Consider the following 24032-nt stretch of genomic DNA (forward strand, 5'->3'; position numbering starts at 1 on the left):
GAACTCTGGGAAAGTTTCTCTGAGCAAGAATTCTTCTGTCCTTGGATTCTGACTGGCGCAGCTGGAACAAACAAATTTGTCAGAATTCGAAAAGGAGATGGTCCAAGAGAGAGAGAGAGAGAGAGAGACTGGCAATCTCATTCTTTTTTGTCACAAGAGGTGATAATAGTAACATAGATTTAAAGAAAAACCACGACGTAACAATTTGAGTGGTTCAATCACACAGTCAAAATGCATCCAGTGAGACTAATGCATCAGGTGCTGAATGGATAGAAGAAAGAACTACAATCCGAATGAAGTTCACAATTCACATGGTTATAGGTATTGCAAACAAACAAACTTCCTAAGTCAGAAGAGGATGAAAGATCATGCAGGAGACAGAAGAAAATGGTGAATCACCACATATAAGAAGCTGAACCTCTAAGACAGAAGAGAAAAGATGAGAAGAATTTTATGGACAAGCTTCACATTGATAACAAACATAATCAGTATTTTACACAATAAAAATCATGTAAGTTGTGTAAAAATCATGTAGAAATAATCTACATGATTATTTTTACACGAATCTTTTCAGAGCTCATGGAGGAAGCCTCCACTTCCTCCATGAGCTCTGAAGATGATGCACTGTTGAAACTCGCACCCTGTTCTCCCACCCCTGATCTTATTCCATAATATCCTTCTCTTTCCCCAAAAATTTCTATATTCACCCTCATCCCAAAGTATTCTATGCCCACTTTTAATAATTAAAAAATATAAAAAACCGGGTTTTTCAAAAAAGTTCACGTACCTCTTGCCTCGCCAATAATTCTTCCACATCTCTCGAACCCCTTTTCTCCAATCACCCTTTTATTCAGTCATACCTCCTCCTTTCAACAATGAATGTATATCGCCATACACCAGGATGCAACTGAAAAAGAAAACAGCCAGCAACATCCCACAAAGGTATGTCTGGTTTTTCTTCCTCCATGTATTTGTCCATATGAAACATGTGTAATACCCTAAAATTTGAGTAAACAGCCAATGACATTATATAAAAAAGGGGTACTCCTAAACAAAAATAGTTTAAATATCCATAAAAATATTATTTACTTAGAGGAGTAACATGGAAATTTTCCCAGAAATAATACCTATGTAGAAATAATATTTCTATAAAGACCAGGCTTGTTCTGCTTATACTTCATATGGATAAATATAAGAGCATCTGCTACCTTTTGAATTATTACATTAAGCAGAAATAAACCTTTAATCCAATGCTGTCTTTCTCATATGTTTCAGACTTTATTGCAAAAATTATTAAAACTGATTCTTCATTGGTAGTTTTGTCATGCAGTTTGCTTAGAATTTATAAGTAAATTAAAGTTAAATTTTTTATTCTTTTAAAAACTCGTTAGCCATTTCAGTGGTATGCTCAAATTTTTGATCAAATATTTTTTAATGATCATTATTTATTTATTATTTTAAGCTACCACTATTACCATAACTTTATTACATTGAAATGGACTGAAACAAGCATTAATTGTGAAAAGGTGGGGAAATCTGTGAAAGATGTTCTGCTAATATTTTCTTTAGCATAACGCAGCACATAAGACTTTTACAAAGAAAAGAGACAACAGAAACTAATAAGAAGCATTCAAATGAAGCTAAGTAAACAATCATGCTAGAAATATTAAGTAACTTCATGCTCTCTTTCTTAAAAAAGTATAAATTAATACATTCTAAGTGCCTATTTTCCAACATCAAATGAATTACACACTTATCTTTCAGAAAATTGTCTTGTTATGGAATTATATTCAATCACTACAAGACCATTTGAAATCTGTTTACCTTTTCTTCACTGTCTTATACAACATTTTCCCAGCGGATCATTAATTTTAATAAGTTTTAAAAGAGGTATACCGTGAGTAGACATATTGATACAAAATTAATAATGGAAAACTCACATACAAAGATTATTTAATAGTATAATTTTTGCCAGTTAGGAAAGATTAGCTGATTTGTAAAGTACTATCTCCCATAAAGGGGATAGATGTAAGCCGTCAGATCTGTTTAAGTTAGGAGAATGAAGTAAAGTTTCACGTTTCTTTATAAAGGCGTTCCACGAGGAACCGACTTTTGTGAAGGACTCTTGTCTTTCTCCAATGAACTCTATGTCTAGTGAAGATGGCATATTCTGCAACTCCAGACTTTTCAGGTTTAAAGTATTCAATATAAGATTGGTGTTCTTCTAGTCGAATAGAGGCAGATCTTCCTGTTTGTCCGAAATAAGATAATCCAGAAGAGCACGGAATCTGGTAGACACCTGGATAATTAAGATGTGGAAGCTTGTCCTTAGGAGAAGTGAGAGAGGTGAAGATTTTTCTAAAGGTCAAAAGGCAACAAAAATATTCAGTGGTTTTAAAACTTTTGCTATACGTTCACTAATGCCTTATACATAAGGGATAGGCATCGCGTTATTTCTTCTATATTTGAAGAGGAAGACGTTAAAACTACTCAAAGCTCTTTTATTGAAGCAATTCTTATAACCATTAGATAGAACGGAAGAAGTTATATATTGCAGTTCTTTCTGTAAAAGATTGTCTGAAGAACAAAAGGAGTGGGCTCGATGAACCAGTGTTTTTATAGTTCCTGCCTTTTGACTGTGATGGTGATGAGATTCAGCATGGATATAATGGCCTGTATGAGTCTTCTTTCTATAGACTGAGAAATGTAGGTTACCACCTGGTTGACGAAGAATTAGAAGATCTAAAAAAGCTAACTGCTTATTTGATTCTTCTTCTAGGGTAAAGATCCTAGGATGAAGTGTGTTTAACTTAGTGAAAAACAGTTGAAGTTCATCAGAAGAGCCATTCCATTCCATGGTTCAGATATGTCGATGACAGCAAAAATGTCATCGACATATCTGAACCATTGAGTAGGTCAGGGAGAAATGTTGAATGATATAATCACGTAATCACAAGAAAGATATTTATTTAACCAAATATTTCGGTCTGGAAATAGCAGACCATCGTCGGTTAAATAAATATCTTTCTTGTGATTACGTGATTATATCATTCAGTCTTATGTCGCAAGTATCCTTAAAACAACAAAGGGAGAAATGTTGTCAAAGATATGTTGTTCAAAATGTTCCATAAAGAAATTGGAAATTGCAGGAGAAAGAGGATTGCCCATTGCTGTTTCCTTCAATTTGTTGATACAACTTATTTTTAAAGGAAAAATAACCAGAATGTATTACAAAATCAAATAATTTTTATTTGATTTTGATTTTTATCTGCCTCTATTCGGCTAGAAGAACACCAATCTTATATTGAATACTTTAAACCTGAAAAGTCTGGACTTGCAGAACATGCCATCTTCACTAGACATAGTGTTCATTGGAGAAAGACAAGAGTCCTTCACAAGAGTCAGTTTCTCATGGAATGCCTTTATAAAGAAACATGTGAATCTTTACTTCATTCTCCTAACTTAAACACAGATCCGACGGCTTATGTCTATCCCCTTTATGGGAAGTAGTGCTTTACAAATCAGCTAATCTTTCCTAACTTTTTATTGTATAGATTTTTTTTTTTTTTTTTTTTTTTTTTTTTTTTTTTTTTTTTTTGTTAGGAAATTTATTGACTTTTTTAGTTATCTTACAGCAGCTACTTAGGTGCCGCTTTTTGGAATTGTCAGTTATTGTTTAATTTGAGTTTAATATGTACCGAAGATGCCTGTGACACACAGGTGAAAAAATTATACTATTAAATAATCTTTGCATGTAAGTTTTCCGTTATTAATTTTGTATTAATTTGAATGTTAACCAGAGCTGCAGATAACCAGAAACAGCCCTACTAATACTTTTATGTAGTGTTTTTTTTTTTTTTGCCACTACCTACACAGAAGTAGTAGTAGTAGGAAATTTTTCCACAGTCCTCCTTATTCCTTATTCTCATTAAACAACTAGGTCAAGCCATGGTTAGCTATTTTTTTCTTTACCTAAAATATGTGATAGATGCAGTAATCCCCCTTATCTGCAGGGGATATGTTCCAAAACCTGCAGAGGATACTGAAACCACGGATAGTACTGAACCCTATATGTACTATGTTTTTTCTTATACATACATACATATGAGGGTGGTCTGAAAAGTTCTCGACCTAACAATGAAAAAACAAATTTATAATTTCAAAATTATTTTTATTTTTCAAAATAATCTCACTTAAGACTGATACATTTATTCCTGCGCCATTATCCCGTTCCTGTAGTGGTTCTCAGTAAGATCTGCAAAATACCTCTCTGCAGCTGCAATCACCTCTTGATTCAAAGAAAAATGCTGACCAGCAAGGAAGAGTTTTAGTTTTGGGAAGAGATAGAATTCAAAAAGAGCCAAATCTGGGGAATAGGGTGGATGTTCCAACAATTCATAGTGCAGCTGTGGGCAGGTGCATTGTCCTGATGAAAGATGATTTTTTTCTTCTGCCAACCGGGTCTTTGCTCACAAATTTTTTCAATTAGTCTGGTTAAACGATCGGAATAATATTCCCCGGTTACCGTTTCACCCTTTTCCAGATAATTAATAAACAAAATGCCTTTAGCCCAAAACACCGATGCCATGACCTTTCCTGCTGATGGAACTGACTTTGTCTTTTTTGGTGCTGAACAACTGGCTTCTGTCCACTGTGTTTTGACTTCTGTTTTGGTTCTCGTGTGTAATGGTGTCTCAATCACACACGTCTCAACCATAATAATAAATTGACACAAAAAATCAGTTTTATTCTTGTTAAAACACTCCAAGCACTGTTCAGAGATTTTCATGCGAGTGCGTTTTTGATGTGCTGTGAGCAAGCGTGGCTCATCTTGTGCAAAGCTTTTTCATTTGCAATTCTTCAAGCAAAATATATCCTATAAATTCTTTTGAAATGCCTATAGTCTTAGCATTTTCACGCACTTTGACTCACTGGTCATCCAATACCTTATCGTGCACTTGATCAACGATTTCTGGTGTTGTTGCACTTTTAGGACATCCTTCACGTGGATCATCTTCAAGTCTGGTATGGCCATGTTTAAACTCGGCAGCCCATTTCTTAATTGTCAAAAATGAAAGAGAAGAGTGCCCATAAACTTTTATGAATTTCGAATGAATTTCTTTTGGCTTTAAACTTTCTTTTACGAAGAATTTTATAACCACACGATACTCAGTTTTATCCATTTCAAGTGATACAGATAACACTTTTACTTCAGGCAGCTGTAAAAAACAAACTACCCAATAGAATGACTTGCAATTTCCCATGAATGCTTATGACAGATGTACCAACTTAGAAAAAAACAATCTTGCCGATAGTGTTGCCACCTTTCGATGCGAATGCCGAGAACTTTTCAGACTACCCTCGTACATACTTATGATAAAGTTTAATCTATAAATTAGGCGCAGTAAGAGATTAACAACAATAACTAGTAATAAAAATGAACAACTGTTACAATATACTGCAATAAAAGTTATGTGAATGGAATCTTAGCAACCTCAGCATTCAGTTTTTAAAAAAAATTTTTTTTTTTATGAAGTCTTAAAAGGAAGTACTTTGCAATTTCTCTTTGGCATATCCAAATTGCCACCATCACTACTCTTGTGTTTTGGGGTCTTAAGTAAAATAAGGATTACTTGAACAGCACTGAGAAATTGCAAAGTCGATTTGATAACTAAGATGGTTTCTAAGTTACTAACGTGCAGATGGTATACAACACAGCGTGGATACGTTCGACAAAAGGATGATTCACATCCTAGGCAGGATGGCATGAAATTTCATCACATTACTCAGAATGGTGTGCAATTTACAACTTATGAATTGCTTATATCTGGAATTTTCCATTTAATCTTTTTGGGCCAGGGTTGACTACTGGTAACTGAAACCACGAAAAGTGAACTCACAGATAAGGAGGGACCACCCTAATCCATTTTCACAATCAGCCTACTTGTTAATGTTCAGCCCACTATGGTTCTTTTATTTCTAGTTCCTCTGGCATCATTGCAGCATCATTCAGAGTTCTCCTACCTCCATTCTATAAAATCCTTTTAGCCGCTTAAATATTTCTATTATGTCATCTCTCTCTTCCTTCTATCTGCTAATTTTTGTAACCCACAAATCCTCAATATATATACTGGGGTAGCTTAATGGTCAAATCTGGATAACTGGGAGGAGACCTTTACTTAGTTTTTTTTTTAACAAGTTTAAGCATGTTTTACATCAAAGAGGCATATTTTACTCCATATAGTCTTTAGATGTCTCAAGTAAATTAGTCAAAATTCACCTATTCTTGAATAAGCTGCATCCGATATCTCTAACAAAATACTACATATGCAGAGATATCCATGATTGATAAGATTGAAATGTTCTCTGAAAACAACAGCAAAAAAAGTGATGAAGTTGGAATTCTTGAAAAGGTGGGTAATTCTGATGATGACTATAATCATCTTTTATATTTAAAAAGTAGTTCCTCATGTGATGAAGAAAATATTTTAAAGATTGAGGTATTTGATTGTGAATATTTATTTTCTGCAAGTTCTAAAAGAAAATTCTTAGAAAACAACATGAAATATAAATAAATACACAAGTACAACAAAGTGTACAGGACCCTTAACTCACACGTAGTCTTACCACACCTAGTTGAATCACCTTATCTCATTAACGTTATTAGGTAAGCCTCTTACTATTACTATTTATTATTTGTTAGTTATATATATTTTGCAAACAGATGTCTTTTCTTCTCCTCATAATTTTTTTTTATTATTATGCCCATAACAAATGTGAACATGCACATCTATAAGTAATAGCATGATATGTAGTTTGCTCCACTAATTAAGTGGATATTAAATCCAGCACTATTTCAAAGCCGAATATAGAAACTATAAAAGTTTCATATGAAATTTGACCAGAGAGCTTACTGGAATACACTCACTGGCATTTACGAGTTGCCCTAGCTGGACCTTATATAGGAGAGATGATCGTTTTTTTTATTTTAGTAAATACTTTTATGCACTGACTGAAAGTATGCTTATGACAAATACACCTCTCTGACGTTTCAAGTTCCTTAGTACTGAAAGAGTTTTTGCTCTGTTAGGTTTTTGCCTGGTCTCTGACAGAAACCAACCAGTTTGAAATAGCTGTCAGGCCAGTGGAACTTTATCAAAATGGACCAATGGGAGGGGGGGAGGAGATATGGACTCTTGGCATAGCGATTATCTCTCCTATATGGTCCAGCTAGGGCAACTCGTGAATGCCAGCAAGTCTATTCCTGTAAGCTCTCCAGTCAAATTTCATAGAACTTTTATAGTTTCTATATTCAGCTTTGAAATAATGCTGGATTTAATATCCACTTAATTTTTATAATTTTTGCATCGTCGAGGTGAAGCCTTTTGGCTATCATTTTAGTAAATACTTTTACACACCGACTGAGAGTTTGCTTACGACAAATACACCTAAGTTTTTGGAAATAAATGTGTTACAGACTTCTGACCTGTTGTCCAGTCCTCACACAGTACAACCCATTAGTAAATACTGTATATGCCTTGAACTGGATACTCGAACAAATGGGGACAACCTTGAAATTTGGGATTTGGCTGACTAAATTGTTTTCTTATTGGCTTAAACCAGAATAAAATGATAGTTCAGTGTGACTTAATTTCATGGTGGCTGATATGCCACCCAGTTGAGCAAGACCTCTCCCCACCACTATTTTTGTCAGAAAACCAGGATGAACAATGAAAAGTCAGCTACCAAAACAAATTCCATCTTAACATTAGCAGAGTTCAAGAGTGGCACTGTCAACATAAGAAGCATCAAAGTAAAGGAAACAGTAGCAGAAGAACTGATTAACAATCAGGTGGACATAATAGGTGGCACCAAAATAAAGAAATCAAAAACAAGTAAGATTCTTCCAAGCAACAGTAACAAATTCAAGATGTTATATTCAAGCAATAATGATAAGGGAAAAGGGGAAGTAATTATAGTATTTCAACACTAAATATGGCAGGCAATATCAAGTAGAGTGATGTGTGCAAATATCAAATTGGGAAATTGGACAATGAGACTTATTTTTGCCTATGGTCCCAGTGAAGGTTCTACTAAGGAAGAAATGGATTTCTGCCTGGTGTGAGACCACTGCCCTGCTTAATGGAGGCCTGATATGGCTTGAAAAAGTTCTGTATTTGGTCTCTAGATTGATATTTAAAGTCAGTTACTTCGCTAATGCCTTTAAATATCAATCTAGAGACCAAATACAGTACTTTTTAAAGTCATATTAGGCCTCCATTAAGCAGGGCACTGGTCTCACACCAGACAGAAATCCATTTCTTCCTTAGTAGAACCTTCACTGGGACCATAGGCAAAAATAAGACTCATTGTCCAATTTCCCAATTTGATATTTGCGAACGTCACTCTACTTGCCTACCATATAAAGAAAAAGGATAAGTTAGTCCGTGTTGGATCTAAATAGTGGGGTAGGAAATGTTTTGGGAAATTTAGAGAATAGAACAGAGGAAAGATGATAATAATGGTAAGTACCTGCTGGGTTCCTGTTTAGGAAATGAGCTAGTCATTACTTACACCAGGATCCAATATAAAGATGTGCACAAACTCACATGGAGTAGAAGACTCAGAAATAAGAAAATTCTCATTGACTATTTTATTGATACCTATATCTTCATTCTAGTTCAGGACATCCAGAAGGTTTGCAGTAAGAAGTCATCAGCATTTAGTTTTTGAACAGGAAGCTGTATAACTGAGAGGAGACATCCACATAGCCTTTAAAGGAATGCAGAGAACCGACCAGGGCATCTGACCTAATGTACAATCCTCACCTTCTCGTGGTGCACCCTGTTGGGTATCTACTTTGATACTGAACGAACGATGATGGGCTGGCAATTTGGGATTTAGCCGACCAAATTGTATTCTTGTTGGTTAAACCAAAATAAGAATGATGGTACAACATGACAAAGTTTCATGCCGGCTGGGGCGTCGCCCGGTTAAACAAGGCACCCATTGTTTTCGGCAGGGAACCAGTGCGAACAGCGAAAAGTCAGCTACTGGAACAAATCTGAAAACAAACCCCAACTCAATATCACCAGAGTTAAAGATCTGTACTATCAACGTAAGAAGCCTGAATGGCAAAGATATGGAGCTAGCTGAGGAATTAGATAAATACCAGATCGACATAATAGTGGTGACTGAAACAAAAAAGACCAAAACTGGTGAGATCTTTCTGAGCAATAAATACAAAATGTTATATTCAGGCAATGACAATCAAGGAAAAGGAGTAGCAGCCATAGTATTCAACACAAAATACGAGGCTAATCTTCTTGAATGGCAGTCAGTCTCAAGTAGAGTAATGTGGGCAAATATGAGAATGGGTAACTGGACAATGAGACTTATTTGTGCCTATGGTCCCACAGAAGGTTCTACTAAGGTAGAAGTGGAGGAGTTTTTTGAGGCTTTAGAAAAAGCAACTGACACAATGAAAAAGGAAAAGTTGGTCCTTGTTGGGGATCTAAATAGTAGAGTAGGAAATGATTGTGAGACATACAAAAATATTTTGGGAAAATTTGGAGAAAAGAGCAAAGCTAATAATAATGGCAAATATCTGTTAGATTTCTGCTCAGGATATGGACTGGTTATTACTAACACCATGTTTAAACATAAAAATGTGCACAAATTCACATGGAGAGAAGAGGCTAGGAATAAGAAAAGTCTCATTGACTATGTTATTGTTGATAGTGATGTTTTCTCCCTGGTGCAGGACACCAGAGTGTACAGAGGATTTGAAATTGGAAGTGATCACTATTTAGTCTTGAGCAGGATAAAATTGAATTTCATATTGAAAAGAATAACATGTAAGAAAGTTTTAAAGCGAATAAAAGTTGAGCAGCTCTCAGATGTGAACTGTAGACTAAAATATAGAAATATTATTGAAAAGAAAATGAAATAGTTTGAGAACAGGAATCAAACCTTGGAGATTCAGTGGCAAACTCTGAAGGAAACATTGATTGATTCTGCCAGAGAGGCATGTGGTGAGGTTGTGTGCAAGGATTAAAAAAATCAGCACTCCCTGGTGGACATAGGAAGTTAAAGAGGCAGTGAAGGAAAAGAAGAAAGCATATCAAAAGTTCCTGGCAAATAAGTCAGCTTGTGCTTTTAGAGAATACAAATACAAGGTGCCAAGAAAGAAGCTATTCAATACGCTGCAGTTATATGGTGTCAATTGACCATTATATCAAGCAATACGTAGTCTTTATTTGAGTTGTAAGTCAGCAGTTAGAATTGAAGGAAGTACAGGAAGATGGTTTAATGTTAAATCTGGTGTGAGACAAGGATGTACATTATCCCCTCTGTTATTCATTATCTATATGGATCACATTATGAAGGAAAGTGGTATTAAACCTGATATCAAAATTGGAGATGTTAATGTCAGCTCTTTGCTTTATGCGGATGATGTTATACTTCTAAATAAATCCGCTACAAGTCTGCAAGATTCTCTGACTAAATTGAATAGCTGTTGTAATAGATATGGTATGAAGGTCAGCAATAAAAAGACATAGGCAGAATCATTGAAAATGTCAACTGTGTTGTGAATGGAGAACCTGTGGAACAAGTAAAACATTTCAGCTACTTGGGCACGATTTTTACTGAAGATGGTAAATTAAATATAGAAATAGGCAACAGAATCAGCAAAGCTGGTGTGGTAGGAAGTCAATTGAATAAATTCATATGGAATAAGAGTGAAATTAGTCGCAACACTAAATTAGCTGTATACAAGACAGTGTTCAAGCCAGTTTTAACTTATGGATCTGAGAGCTGGGTCAGAAGTAAAACACTTGACCAAAGACTAGAGACTGCAGATATGAGAGTCCTGAGAAAGATTAGAGGCGTGAACAGATGGCATCAATGGCAATATCATATTAAAAATGAGGATATTAGGAAAGAACTTGATATTGTCAGCATCCAGGATTGCGTTAGCAGAGCTAATCTCAGGTGGTATGGTCACTTAAATAGAATGGGAGAGGAATGATTAGCAAAACAAGTGTTCTCTGCCAGGTTGGCAGGAAAACTACCCAGAAGAAGACCAAGATATAGGTGGATTAATACGGTACAAAGTGACTTAGACGATAGAAATATAAGATCTGATAATGTTGGAGTCTTGACAAGTAACAGACTGATTTGGAGGAAAATTGTAGATAGGAAGTTAGTAATGATGTAATTTTTTCATGTAGTACTGTCATATCCTGTACACCCCTTGAGGGTACATGGCAGGAATTTGATGATGATGATGATAAAATTTAATATTATATTGAAAAGAAAAGTGTTTAAGAAATTTTAAAATGGAATTGAAGTTGAGCAGCTTTTGGAGGTGAACTATAGACTCAACTAGACAGATATTATTCTAGTAAAATGAAAGACGACTTGAAGAAAACGTTGATTGATTCAACCAGAGAGGAATGTGGTGTGGTTGTTTGCAAGGAGAGAAAAATTAGAACTCGATGGTGGACACAGGAAGTTAGGCAAAAGAAGAACGTCAGCATGTGATCTAAGTTAGAATACAAAATATGTAAGAGAAAAGCAATACATAATACTAGCTAAACAGTAGGCACGAAAACTTTGGTAAGAAGAACATAGAAAATCAATATCCCAAAGGTAGAAAATTATTCTAGAGGCTATTTGAAAAATTGCCATCCTGGTTTGTCCATGGTTATGGATGTTTGCAAATGTTTTTAGGTGGGAAATGGATTTCTGCCTGCTGTGAGACCACTGCCCTGCTTATTTGAGGCTGATATGGCTTGAAAAAGTTTCATGTTTGATCTAGAGCAGGATTTCCAGACCTGATAAAAAAAATAAAAAAATAAAATAAAATCATTGAAAGTTTAAAAAAAAAAAAAAAAAAAAAAGTCCTTAACCATCCACAATTTGAGTGTATTAATAGATTTATAGAAGACTTTTGTTGGTGGGTCACATAAAATAAAAGCTTAGAAATGGGGAAAAAATATTATAAGAGGAATCAGAGATGATAAAGGTAACATGAAAACTGAAGAGGAAAAAAAAAAGTATTCTAGATATTTAGCATATTACTTTAAAAATTGGCAGATTGATTACTTTGAAACATGACAAAATAATCACTTGGTATTTTTTTTTGCTACTGTTTTTGCCATCTGTTTTCATTAATGTTATTCTTCTATCGCCATTCTTCTTTTTCATATGATGCAAAGCAAAGAATTTTCTAAATTCTATATATCCTGTCTTCAGTCACTTCTTATAGTGCAGTTTCATACTCCTAATTATGTTTGTCTCTTTACATTGTTTTTTAACATTCAGCATACAAGTTCTAAATATTTTACCTGAAAAGAAAAATTTTCTGATTTTTTTTTATATTTTATTTTTTATAACAACAGAAATGAACTAAATAGAAAGTTATTGACAGATTGGTATTCGAAACGTGCACGAGAAATTGAACAGAGAAGTCATTTGGTGGATAATGCTTTAGAATTAATAAAGCTAGGTAGAGAGAGAAATGTTCAGGTATGTAATCCTTGAACATTACTGAATTTATTAGTATCAGTTTATGTATATCTCATACACAGAAGACCACAGTAAAAATGTATTTGTTCTTTTTTGAAGAGTCTTGTATCCCCCCCCCCATTAGTTTGAATGTGCATTCCTCTCAGCTGCTCTAAATATGTGAATTCATTCGACTTCAAGTAGTATTAAATTTCTGTACTGAAAATTAATCACAAGTTTGACTGTAGATTTATATACTTGTATTTCAAATAATAATTCTCCTCTTTCTTTTATTTCAAAGCAATTTTCTATCCATAATTATTCAGAGAATTAAGTTTTCATACTTCTAAATACCAAAAAGCAAATAGTTTCATAAATCCAAATTTCATTAAAAGAAAAAAAAATGTATACAAGGAATTTCATCCTAAGACTATAAAGAAGAAAAAAGTAAATAAATAAACCAAACTTGAACTCGACTGAAATTAAGGCTAGTCGCTTAAACAAAAAAGAATGTTTTAAGTTGCTGGTCTCTAGAGTGCAGATTTAATTTATTTGACTCCACTAGCTCTTCTAATGAAAGTTTAAGGAAGCATTTATCTTTTTCCTTTAGAAGTAAAAAAGATCTTTATCCTGCTGAGAAGTAAAGGAAGAACCAATTAATGAATTGACTAAAAATTATTAATGAAGTCCTAAATTATTATGTCTTCTTTTCTGAAATTTATGGTTATTTTGTTTTCTTATAATACCCTAATTTAGTTTCTTATCTTAAGAAGTTACGTGTGCCTGAAATTAGTTCGACAAATTATTTTAGGATCGACTGTGCCAGCCAGAAACCAGTTTCTGATACTAAAACTTGAGCTATTAATTATACCAACAATTTAATTGAGGTTAGAGATCACATGGTATGCAGTCGTGGCTCCCTTTTTCCCGCTTTTTATACAATATCCCCTACTTATACAGGTCCGAACTTTTCTATGCGGTAGTTCAATCTCAGACACAAGAACTCACAAGTTTTAGTTTAAAAGAATACATTTATTTGAACAAAAGATATTTACACTAAAATCATATCTGAATAATATAAGGATAAACTCATGCATAGATTTTCATACTACTGTAATAAATCACTCAAATATCCTAAATGTTAAAATCTTCCTTATATATCTCTTATCACGCAGGCTCATCTAATTTTATGTCAAGAGCATTAGTTAATCATCCTTATTCTTGTATCTCACTTTAGGATGAAGTGATGCTCTCATGGTTATGCAATTCTTAAATATTATCACCTTAGCAAAATGTACATGACATATTTACTCCATTAACAGTCACTGCTTTAGTCAGAGGACTAAACTCTTCCCTGTAAAACTTATAAGTTGTAGGCTCTTTGTAAGGAACAGACCCTTCACACACTATCACATATACTGAATCATTTAATAACTGTTCTGCTATAATGTCTCTCTTACACACGAGATTAAACTAACATTGGAAGGTCTTATCACAGACGATTAGTCCAAACGGATCACTTATATGGCTCGAGCAGGGCTATGCTCAAAGTTCTCTCTCCTTTTGTTTCCTCTCTTTCTATATAACTTGTTATATATAAAATAAAAGTTCTGCACCTTACCGGCTATTCTCTTAGTGAAGTTGGTTCCTTAACTTTAGTCCCAGGTTTTCGTCGGACGTGGCAAGGGTCTCTTGTCACCTCGCTGTCTGTTGCTTTCTTTTCTCCTCGAAGGATCTTCTTCGCCATCCTCACATTGGTAGCAGATTTACCAATGGCTCTGTCTGCTGGTCTGCTGATGTTGTGTCGGATATCTTGTGCATATCGGATCCCACAGCAACGTGGAATGTTGCTGGATACCAGAGACAAGCTTCCTCAGCCTTCACGGCCTTCGAACAAGAACACAGGAAAAAACAGGAATACGAGAGAACATTTAAAGTGGGCACAGCTCCTTATATTTCATCCACGAGTGCCCTCTCTAATTACTCACCTACTAAACTATCCCTGATTCATCAGCTCTTGATGAATCAGGGATAGTTTAGTAGGTGGAACTGTTATGGTTGAGGTTACTGGATGGCTATACGGTTTTTCTGCTGTGTCATTGTGGACACTTATGTAGAGATTTGACCTTCCGTTGATTGGTTGACATACGATTCTTATTTCTTTAACATAATTTTGAATAATATATGCATGTAAACACAAGAAAGATATTTAATTAACTAAATATTTCGGTCTGGAAATAGCAGACCATCTTCAGTGACACTACAAGAACAGTTTTAAAAAAATACAAGGTGGAATACTAACACTAGATCATTTAAAAATAGAACAAGCCACGTGATGTTATATCACTAAGTATTAAAGGGAATATTTTTAAGCAGAGACATGATTAAAATAAAGATAATTAATAATATTAAATAACATAAAATTAATGTGAATTAATGAGTTATCCTGATTAGACTTTCCCAGATTTTTGATATAGATATAGTCATTCCGATTCAGGTTAGGACAACGGAGTAAGGCCTCTACGCTTTCTTTGAATAAATGTTCAAATTTATAACAGGATCTATGTAAGAGGCGAGTTTTTGACCAAAGGATGTTGTGGTTAGTTTCAATCCCATGCTGAGCCAATCCAGATTTTTCAATTTAACAGATAAGCTTAGGTGTTGATGGTTATTCATGACTTATTTTTCACAGTATTAACAACACCACAAACACTTTTATCAACAAAGATGTTTTATTAACGCTTATATTTTGCTGATTTTCAACTCGGCATCATCAGAGCACAACACACTTGTAAACGCGACAGTGAGTGAGTGAAACAATATAATTGCAAAAGACAAAAGATCTAAAGTCCTATTTTTTGGTGCCCTCTAATGAAAAAAAAAATAAAAAACAGCAGTTATTCAGGAGTTTTTCTTAGGATAACCGTCTTCCAAATTTTTGGCAAATTAATGCAACCATATTTGTTAAGGTTGGGAGAATTCTTCAAAGCCATTGCTGACTCAAAAAATAATCTTTCAGATCTATAACGACTCCTAAATAGCACATTTGTTTTCCTCCATCTAATCCTGTGTGAAGGAGTGCCCAAAGCATGGTCTGCCAGTCCTGACTTGCCATAGTAATAGTAGCGAATGTATCTTTAATGTTCTTCCAGGCAGATGTTCACTGGTCTTCCTGTTTGCCCATAATAGGCCAAGTCACAGTCACACGGAACTTCATACACTCCTGGGTGTGCTAAAGGGTGAAGTTTATCCTTAGGCGAGCGAATCAGAGTTGCCAGCTTGACATGAGGTTTGAAAGTGGTGCAACCTCCCCTAACCTAACCTCCCCCCATTTTATTCTCCCTGTCATTCTTGAACACACTATACTCATCACATTCAATCTCACTAGCTATATCATCTACAGTCAGCCATGATTCACTAATACCGATAACCTGTGGTCTGGAAGTGCCAACCATGGCCAAAAACTCTTCCTTCTTGTTCCTAATACTCCTAGCATTAGTGTACATGAATTTAAGATCCCCATTAGCCCCAACCCTACCTTGATGCCTTATATTAACTATCCCATTCTGATTTGTTGTCCTTATTTGCTCGGGCATATTATACTCATTCACTCATTCATACATTCAACAGCCTCCCTAAGGACTGTATATCTATCCCCCCCCCCCTTAATCAATCTAGTTTCCCTGATTTTGCACATCCACTACATTCAGCAACACTTTCTCAAGTCTCCTTACACCGTGTCCATTCAAACGCAAGCCACCCATCTTATATAGATCCTTTCGCCCATCGAACTCACTCCACATGTCCACAAATTCCACGCCACTCGTCATACATAACCCACGCATAAAGTCATTTGCAATTATGGCCCTCCTTTTAAACATTTCACTGTCATACCATGGCAAAAGTCTAATCATTCTAACTCTCTCACTCTTTTCTTTTGCTACCTCAAACAATTCATTCAGGTCCTCTATCATTTCCATTTTATCTCCTTTCAAATCATTCGTACCTGCCACAACAATCATTTCTTTCACCCTTTCCTTTTGCTCTCTAATAGACTCAGTTACATCCTTTATGGTCGCACCAGGTTGGTACGATTTTGTCAAATCCTCTACTAACACACCTCGTGCTAACGAGTCTCCATACAGCATCTGTCCTTCATTTTGTTCATGTTCACACTCATACGCTTATTTTATTGGTTTGGTTCATTCAGTCGACTTTTGCTCATATGCTCTAGCTGTATTGCACCACTCAACAACGTAATCTCACTCATTGCATCTATCTCATCTTTTTTATTCTCTGTAAAACCATTAATATGCTCTGAATTAATACTATCATTCACACCCTCACCGTTCTCTGGTACAACCTCGCCATTTCTTGTCATATCACTGTTTTCTTCATTCTAAAGTTTGACAATCGAAATTGTCAAACTTCAGAATTGATTAAAAATATTGAATGGCAGGATGTGTGGAAGGCTACTGGCAAATCTCAGACAGAGTTTTAGTGGTAAAGTTGAAAGCAAAACCAAGAAATATTCTTCTTATCCAGATATATTTACATACTTGTGATTATGAGGATGAGAAGGTAGAGAGAGTTTATGGCGATATAGAACAGGGCTTGAAATGTAAAGAAACAAAAGATATAATTATAATACAAGGCGATATGAATGCAAAAATCAGAAGAGGAAGGGAGGAAGATATTGTTGGTATATTTGGATTGGGAGTGAGAAATGAAAAAGGAGATATGTTGTTGGATTTCTGTAGAAAGCATGATTTAGCAATTATGAACACTTGGTTTAAGAAACATCCAAGAAGATTTGTACACATGGAAAGCCCCAGGGGAGGATATAAATAGTAGAAGAAATCAGATTGATTATATTTTGATAAACAAAAGATATAGAAACATTATAAAAGATGTGACAACATATCCAGGAGCAGACTGTGATATATATCACATGTTGTTGTCAACTAAGATAAGGATTAATCTAAAAAAGGTAACAACAGGGAAATGTAACAAAACATGGAGCGGCTGAAGATACCAACTACGGCGAATGAATTCTCAAAGAAAGTAGAGGAAGAAATGAACGAGAGAAATATACAAGAAAATGATGATGCAAGTGAAAACTGGAAGATTCTGAAGGAAAGCATAATTACTGCTACAGAATTACATTTAGCTAAAAAAGAAGAGGAAAGAGAGAAAAGAAAGAAACCATGGATGACGGAAAATATTTTGAGGAAAATAACACAAAGAAGAACGTTAGTTAATAGTAAAACAGAGGAGAAAAAAAAGCAGTATAAAGACTTGAGTAGGGAGATACAAAGAGAGAGAAGAAGGAAAAAGGAAGAGTGGTTAGATGAAATAAGTAAAGATACAACAGCAAAGGCAGAAAGAAAGGCCATAAAAGGTGTTTATAAAAACATTAATATGATGACAGGAAGGAGAAAGATGCTAAGGACTGGAGCAATCAAGAATGAAAGAGGTGAAATTCTGATAGAAAAAGAGAAGATATTACAGAGATAGGAAGAATATGTAAGTAAACTTTACGAAGACAGGGAAAGAGGAGAAAATTAAAGGAAAGAACATAGTGGGCAGAGACTGTGCATCATGAGGGAGGAATTGAATCTAGCAATTCAAAAGATGAAAGAAGGAAAATCCCCTGGAATAGATGGTATACAGATAGAACTTATAAGGAATATAGGTGAAAAAGGTATGGAAGTGTTATGGCAAATTATTAATGGAATTTATGAAGGACAAGAATTACCAGAGGAGTTTAGAAGATCAATTTTTATCCCCATTCCAAAATAGACGGGAGTTTTGGACTGTAACAATTTAGAACGATAAGTCTTATAACTCACACAGCAAAAATTCTGGTGCAAATAATTTTAGAGAGAATTAGGAATAAAATAGAAAAATAAATGAATGAGGAACAGTTTGGATTTAGAACCAACAGAGGAACTAGAGAGGCTAGAACTTGTCTAAGAATTATTGGGGAGAAAACACTAAACCATGGTGGAAAGTTGTTTTTGGGATTTCTAGATTTTGAAAAGGCATTTGATACAGTGAAACATGAAAGGCTTTTTGACATTCTAGAAAATACTGATATTGACTCTTATGATTTGGAAATTTTAAAGAGATTATATTGGCCACAAATAGCGTCAGTGTGTGTAAATGGAGAGGAAACAGGAGAATTCCCGGTGGAGAGAGGAGTCAGACAAGGATGCAAGTTATCACCATTATTGTTTAACTTTTATATTGAACAAATGTTTAGAGAGGCACTTGAGGATGTAGAAGAAGGAATAAAAATAAACGGAAGAATCATTAATAACTTAAGATATGCGGATGATGTAGTAGTGATGGCAGAAAGTGAAATTGGTTACAACAAATTATTCAAAGAATTGAAAACTCTTGTAAAGAGTATGGACTAAGAATTAACACAAAAAAAACCAAGATAATGATAATGGGTAGAAAAATAGGAGATAATGTAAAAATAAGATGTGGAGGAAAGATTTTAGAAGAAGTGGAAAGATTTCAATATTAGGTAGCTGGATCTCAGAGAAAGGAACTTCAGATTTGGACAATAGAAATAGAATAGGCAAAGCTAAATCGGCATTTATGGAAATGAAGAGAATTTTAATAAACAAGAACACTAAAATAGGCATTAGAATTGGAATAGTTAAAGCATCAATTTGGAGTATTGCAAGTTATGGAAGTGAGTCATGGACACTCAGAAAGAGAGATATGGAAAGAATTAATGCATTGGAAATGTAATGTTATAGAAAGATGGAAAAGATTAGCTATACAGAAAGAATATCAAATCAAGAAGTTTAATAAACAAGAACACTAAAATAGGCGTTAGAATTGGAATAGTTAAAGCGACAGTTTGGAGTATTGCAAGTTATGGAAGTGAGTCATGGACACTAAGAAAGAGAGATACGGAAAGAATTAATGCATTGGAAATGTGGTGTTATAGAAAGATGGAAAATATTAGCTATACAGAAAGAATATCAAATCAAGAAGTTTTAAGACGAGTTGGGATGGAAAGAATACTGTTAAAGAATATTATGCAAAGAAAGACTAGATTTGCAGGACATCTTCTGAGAGGTTCTTCGGAACACCTGACAAGGACTATATTACAAGGGAAAGGTGAGGGGAAGAGAAGACGTGGAAGACAACTAGAGAGTGGTTTAATGACATCATGGAATGGACTGGTTTAAGAATGATGGAAGCAACAGACAGAGAGAAATGGAGAAAAGCTGCTCATCTGCTGCAACCCTCTTGCTAGAGGATGCTACCGGACGACGACGACGATGAAGTTTGACAAAAATATCACACTCACGACCCAAAATACACTTTAATTCCTCATTCTCCCTACATTTTCTGCACACATTCACTCCTTTATTATCATCTAACCACACTCTGACCACACTCTGCAAAGCGTACATCTCGCAGATAGTACACTGAATCATCTCCTTTATATTACCGTTCTTGAATAATGATGGTGAACCATCATTACTGGCCGCCATTTTCCTTCGTATGGGAGCCATACTTACTGCTAACATATTTTATCAAATTATAAAATGAAACACCAAAAACACACAAACAGATGCACTAAGATACGCAAGGCAAACAAAACTACGTAATATTCAAGTAATTTTATCAACGATAACTTAAAATAACACTTATCTTATCAGGAGCTTTTGACACACACATACGACTACGAATCCCTCTAGCAGCCAAATACTGCCCGAATGTAAGGAATTGGAACTTGGCGTATTGAATCTTCATTGTTTTGTGGTGGATAATAAGAATCGAGAAGATGTTGAGTACTCTTTTTGGAAAAACCATTGAGTTTCATCTGTTGTTGGATAGTAGAAAGTTCTTTCTGTAGAAAATTAGAAGTATAACAATTAGTTTTGGCTCTTCTGATTAGACATTTTATGATTTCTGTTTTTTGATAAGGATGATGGCTGATTCTTTAAGAATATAACGACCGGTGAACGTTGGTTTCCTGTAAACTGTAATTGTAAGAGTATTTGAAGGTGACCGGATGAGGAGAACGTCTAAAAAAGATAACTGGTTGTTTTCTTCCATTTCCTTAGTAAACTTTATACAATGATCTAAGGAATTGATATTGTTTAAAAAAGAAGGTAAGGGGTCTTTGTTGTGCGGCTACCCAAAAGGATGGTTGAGGGAAAATAGATGAGAATAGGACTTTTTCTAGATGTTCTAAATAAAAGTTGGCTAAAGCACGAGAGAGAGGACTTCCCATGGCCGTTCCTTCTACTTGGTTGTAAAATTTGTTTTGACATAAGAAATGTTCAGAGTGTATTATGAAATCGAATAGTTTTATAAAATCTTCTGGAAAGATGTCACAAATAATTTTAAAGTCTCCTTGAGAGGTACATTTGTATATAAAGATTCACAGATTTGATATTTGTATATCAAAGCTCACCATAAGATCTAGGTTGCAATGAGACATTTTTTAATTTTTCTAAGAAATCTGAGGAGTTTTTTTAGAAAGGAACTAGAGTTTCCCATCTGAGATTTCACTAATTTTGCTGGATATTTCCCATACTGGGCATGATTTTAGAATACAATTTGGACTATTTTATAAAAATCTTACTAATTAAATTGATATGCCCTCTTCGATTACAATTCATTTATTATTTCTTTACCCCTGCTCTTGAGAGTATAAGCATGTTTTTATCATAAGAATTTCTTCTCATGTTGGGTCCAAAATAAATGGCTGACTGATTGTGGGCCTTTTATTTACGACACAGCAATATATATTCTATAATATTGAATGACTTGAACCGAGGTTAAAATAAAAACTTTATTTGCATGACTAGTTTCATCTAAGACTAGACTTCTTCAGGTGCACAATCGCTAAATACCATCAAAACTGGAAAAGAACTGATGTTTTAAAAAACAAAACTAAGAGACATATATCAAACAATATGTAGAGATTACAGCTTACAGTTTCAAAAAGAAGAACAAACTCTGATTGTATTATTTTGCACATGTGTGCATATGAGATCTCAAGCACGCCAATATGAAATAGTAGAATTGTGGGAGTCTGGTAGGCTATAGCTTAGATTGTTGTTAATATGGATGGGGTTGAGTATTATTTCCTTAGATTCTATAATTTTTCTGTCTATCTCATCACAACAGTGATGAATATTGTCAGTTCTATTCCAGAGTACCTGATGTTGAAGGTTTTCTTCATTTGAATTAGCTGAAAATAGCACATGGCTAGACAAGGCACTTGCACCAGTTCTGCTATAGTTGATGTCTCGTTGATGTTCTTCTAAACGTAGTTTGACTGATTTCTCCGTCTGTTCAAAGTACGGTTTACCGCAGTCGCAAAGAATCTTGTAAACACCAGGATATTAAGATTATTGTGTTTAGTTTTAGGGTGACTTAAGATGGAACATAGTTTTGAAAGGGGTGTGAAGAATGTCTTGATGTTATATTTCCTTAGAACTTTAGCTAATTTCTGGGATATAGAACTACTATATGGCATAGAAATATTGCCTTTAGAAATGGTGGTACTTTGTTACGTCGTTGATGTGGGTTGAACATAATTTGTCTATAGTCTTCTTTGAGTAGCCGGAATGTACTTTGAAGTCGACCCAATTCATTTTTAAATTCCTGTTCATCTGAAAGAAGAGACTGAACTCTGTGATTTCATCTCTGAGTAGAGATGAAACCTAACTTCTGTGGAGGATAATGGTGTGAGTCAGCATAAAGGTATCTGTCTGTATGAGTCTGTTTCCTATAAATGGAGAACTTCAGTTGTTCTGTCGACTGGGTAAGTTTAATATCTAAGAAGTAGAGAGAGCCGTCAACCTCTAATTCAGATGCGAACTTGATATTAGGATGAATACTGTTCAGGTGCTCTTGAAAGATCCGGAGGGCATCCAGACCATTCTCGAAGACCAAGAAAATGTCGTCTATGTAGCAAAACCACACCCTAGGTTTTAAGGCAGATTATGAAATGGCTTTCTCCTCAAAGTTCTCTATGTAAATGTTGGCAAGAACTGGAGATAAAGGGTTGCCCATGGTTAATCTTGAATTCTGCTTGTATATTGAGTCTTCAAATTTGAAATAACTTGAAATCCTCTCATCCCATGGCTTTATGGTCTTCCTAAAATTAACAAAATAAATATTCCTCTTCACCCCATAGTTGAAGGTATCGATTTTCCAAATTACAACCTCTCAAAATTTCTTGCCTCTTCTCTTAAATGTTTCACAGAAAAATCAACTTCCTTTATTATAAACTCCACAGACTTTGTTTCCAAGCTAAGGATTTTACGATCACAAACTCGGATATTATGACTAGCTTTGAAATAATATCTTTATTCACAAATGTTCCTACCGAAGATGTACTTGCTCTTTTAAATAACAAAAGTTTTGAAGAAGATCTTTTCCCAACTGACACACTGTGTCTCTTCACCTTATTTTAAATTTGAAGACTATAAATATGGACCATGGACAACCCTTTATCTCCAGTTCTTACCAACACTTACCTAGAGAACTGCTAGGAGAAAGCCATTTCATCTTCTGCCATAAAACCTAGGGTGTGACTTCCATTATTAAAAACTACATAGTTTTGCTACATAGAGGATATTTTCTTGGTCTTTCAGCATGGTCTGGATGCCCTTCAGGTCTTTCAAAAGCACCTGAACGGTATTCATCATAATATAAAGTTCACATCTAAATTAGTGGTTGATGGCTCTCTACTTCTTAGATATTAAACTTACCCGGTCGACAGAACAACTCAAGTTCTCCATTTATAGGAAATAGACTCATACAGGCAGATACCTTTATGCTGACTCGCATCATTAACCTCCACAGGTAATCGTAAAAGTGATTGAGATATGTAATCTTATGCCCTCGACCCCGGGATGCTTTGCCTGTCTTAAAATTTTATTATGGGTTGGCCTGTTTTGGCCCACTGCGGGGTAGCCATAGAACATGTGTTTTATTGCAGCAATAAAATAAGTGTTCCTGTTTTTGGTTCATCTTTTTCTGATTTGTGAAAAAAATGTTCATTACTGTCATGAACAGAGACCAGATCATTTGCCCTCTGTGTCTAGCGAGTCACTGAGTGAAGTGTGAATTGTAAATTTATAGTGACACAAATTTAAACAAAAAAATACATTTTTAAAAGGTAAGTGTATGTAATTTAATATTGTTTTGCTTGTTAGTTTTATAATCTTTTTGCTTTTAAACTGAAATAATTTAATTTAGGATTTTGGGATTAATTGATTAGTTGATTTTTAATAAAATATGCCAGTCAATTTTATATATGAAATTGTGCAAAAACTGTATTAATTCTGAATACTTTTGTTTCCCCCAAGAATTAAAGATCATTAAAATCAATGTAAAATGAAAATAATGTATTTATAGTTTACATCGACAGATAATTACATGGGGTGCTTAAGGGTCAAAGCTGTATAACTGAGAGGAGACCTCCACATAGCCTTTAAAGGAATGCGGAGAACCGACCAGGGCTTCTG

The 24032-nt window shown here is 34.8% G+C and overlaps 1 protein-coding gene across 1 annotated transcript in view; it reads left to right on the forward strand.

Moving 5' to 3' along the window:
* The window catches only part of LOC150098133 (NBAS subunit of NRZ tethering complex-like), a 1063858-nt gene that overhangs the window by 352378 nt on the left and 687448 nt on the right, over positions 1-24032 (forward strand). Inside the window, exon 23 of the mRNA XM_090406267.1 lies at positions 12408-12534. Coding sequence (XP_090262393.1) covers positions 12408-12534 — 127 coding nt within the window. The remainder of the gene's footprint in view (positions 1-12407; positions 12535-24032) is intronic.

Source organism: Typopeltis vanoorti, chromosome 16 (genome assembly GCF_054136105.1).
Source record: "Typopeltis vanoorti isolate ZY-2024b chromosome 16, IOZ_Tvanoo_1.0, whole genome shotgun sequence".
NCBI classification, from domain to species: domain Eukaryota; kingdom Metazoa; phylum Arthropoda; class Arachnida; order Uropygi; family Thelyphonidae; genus Typopeltis; species Typopeltis vanoorti.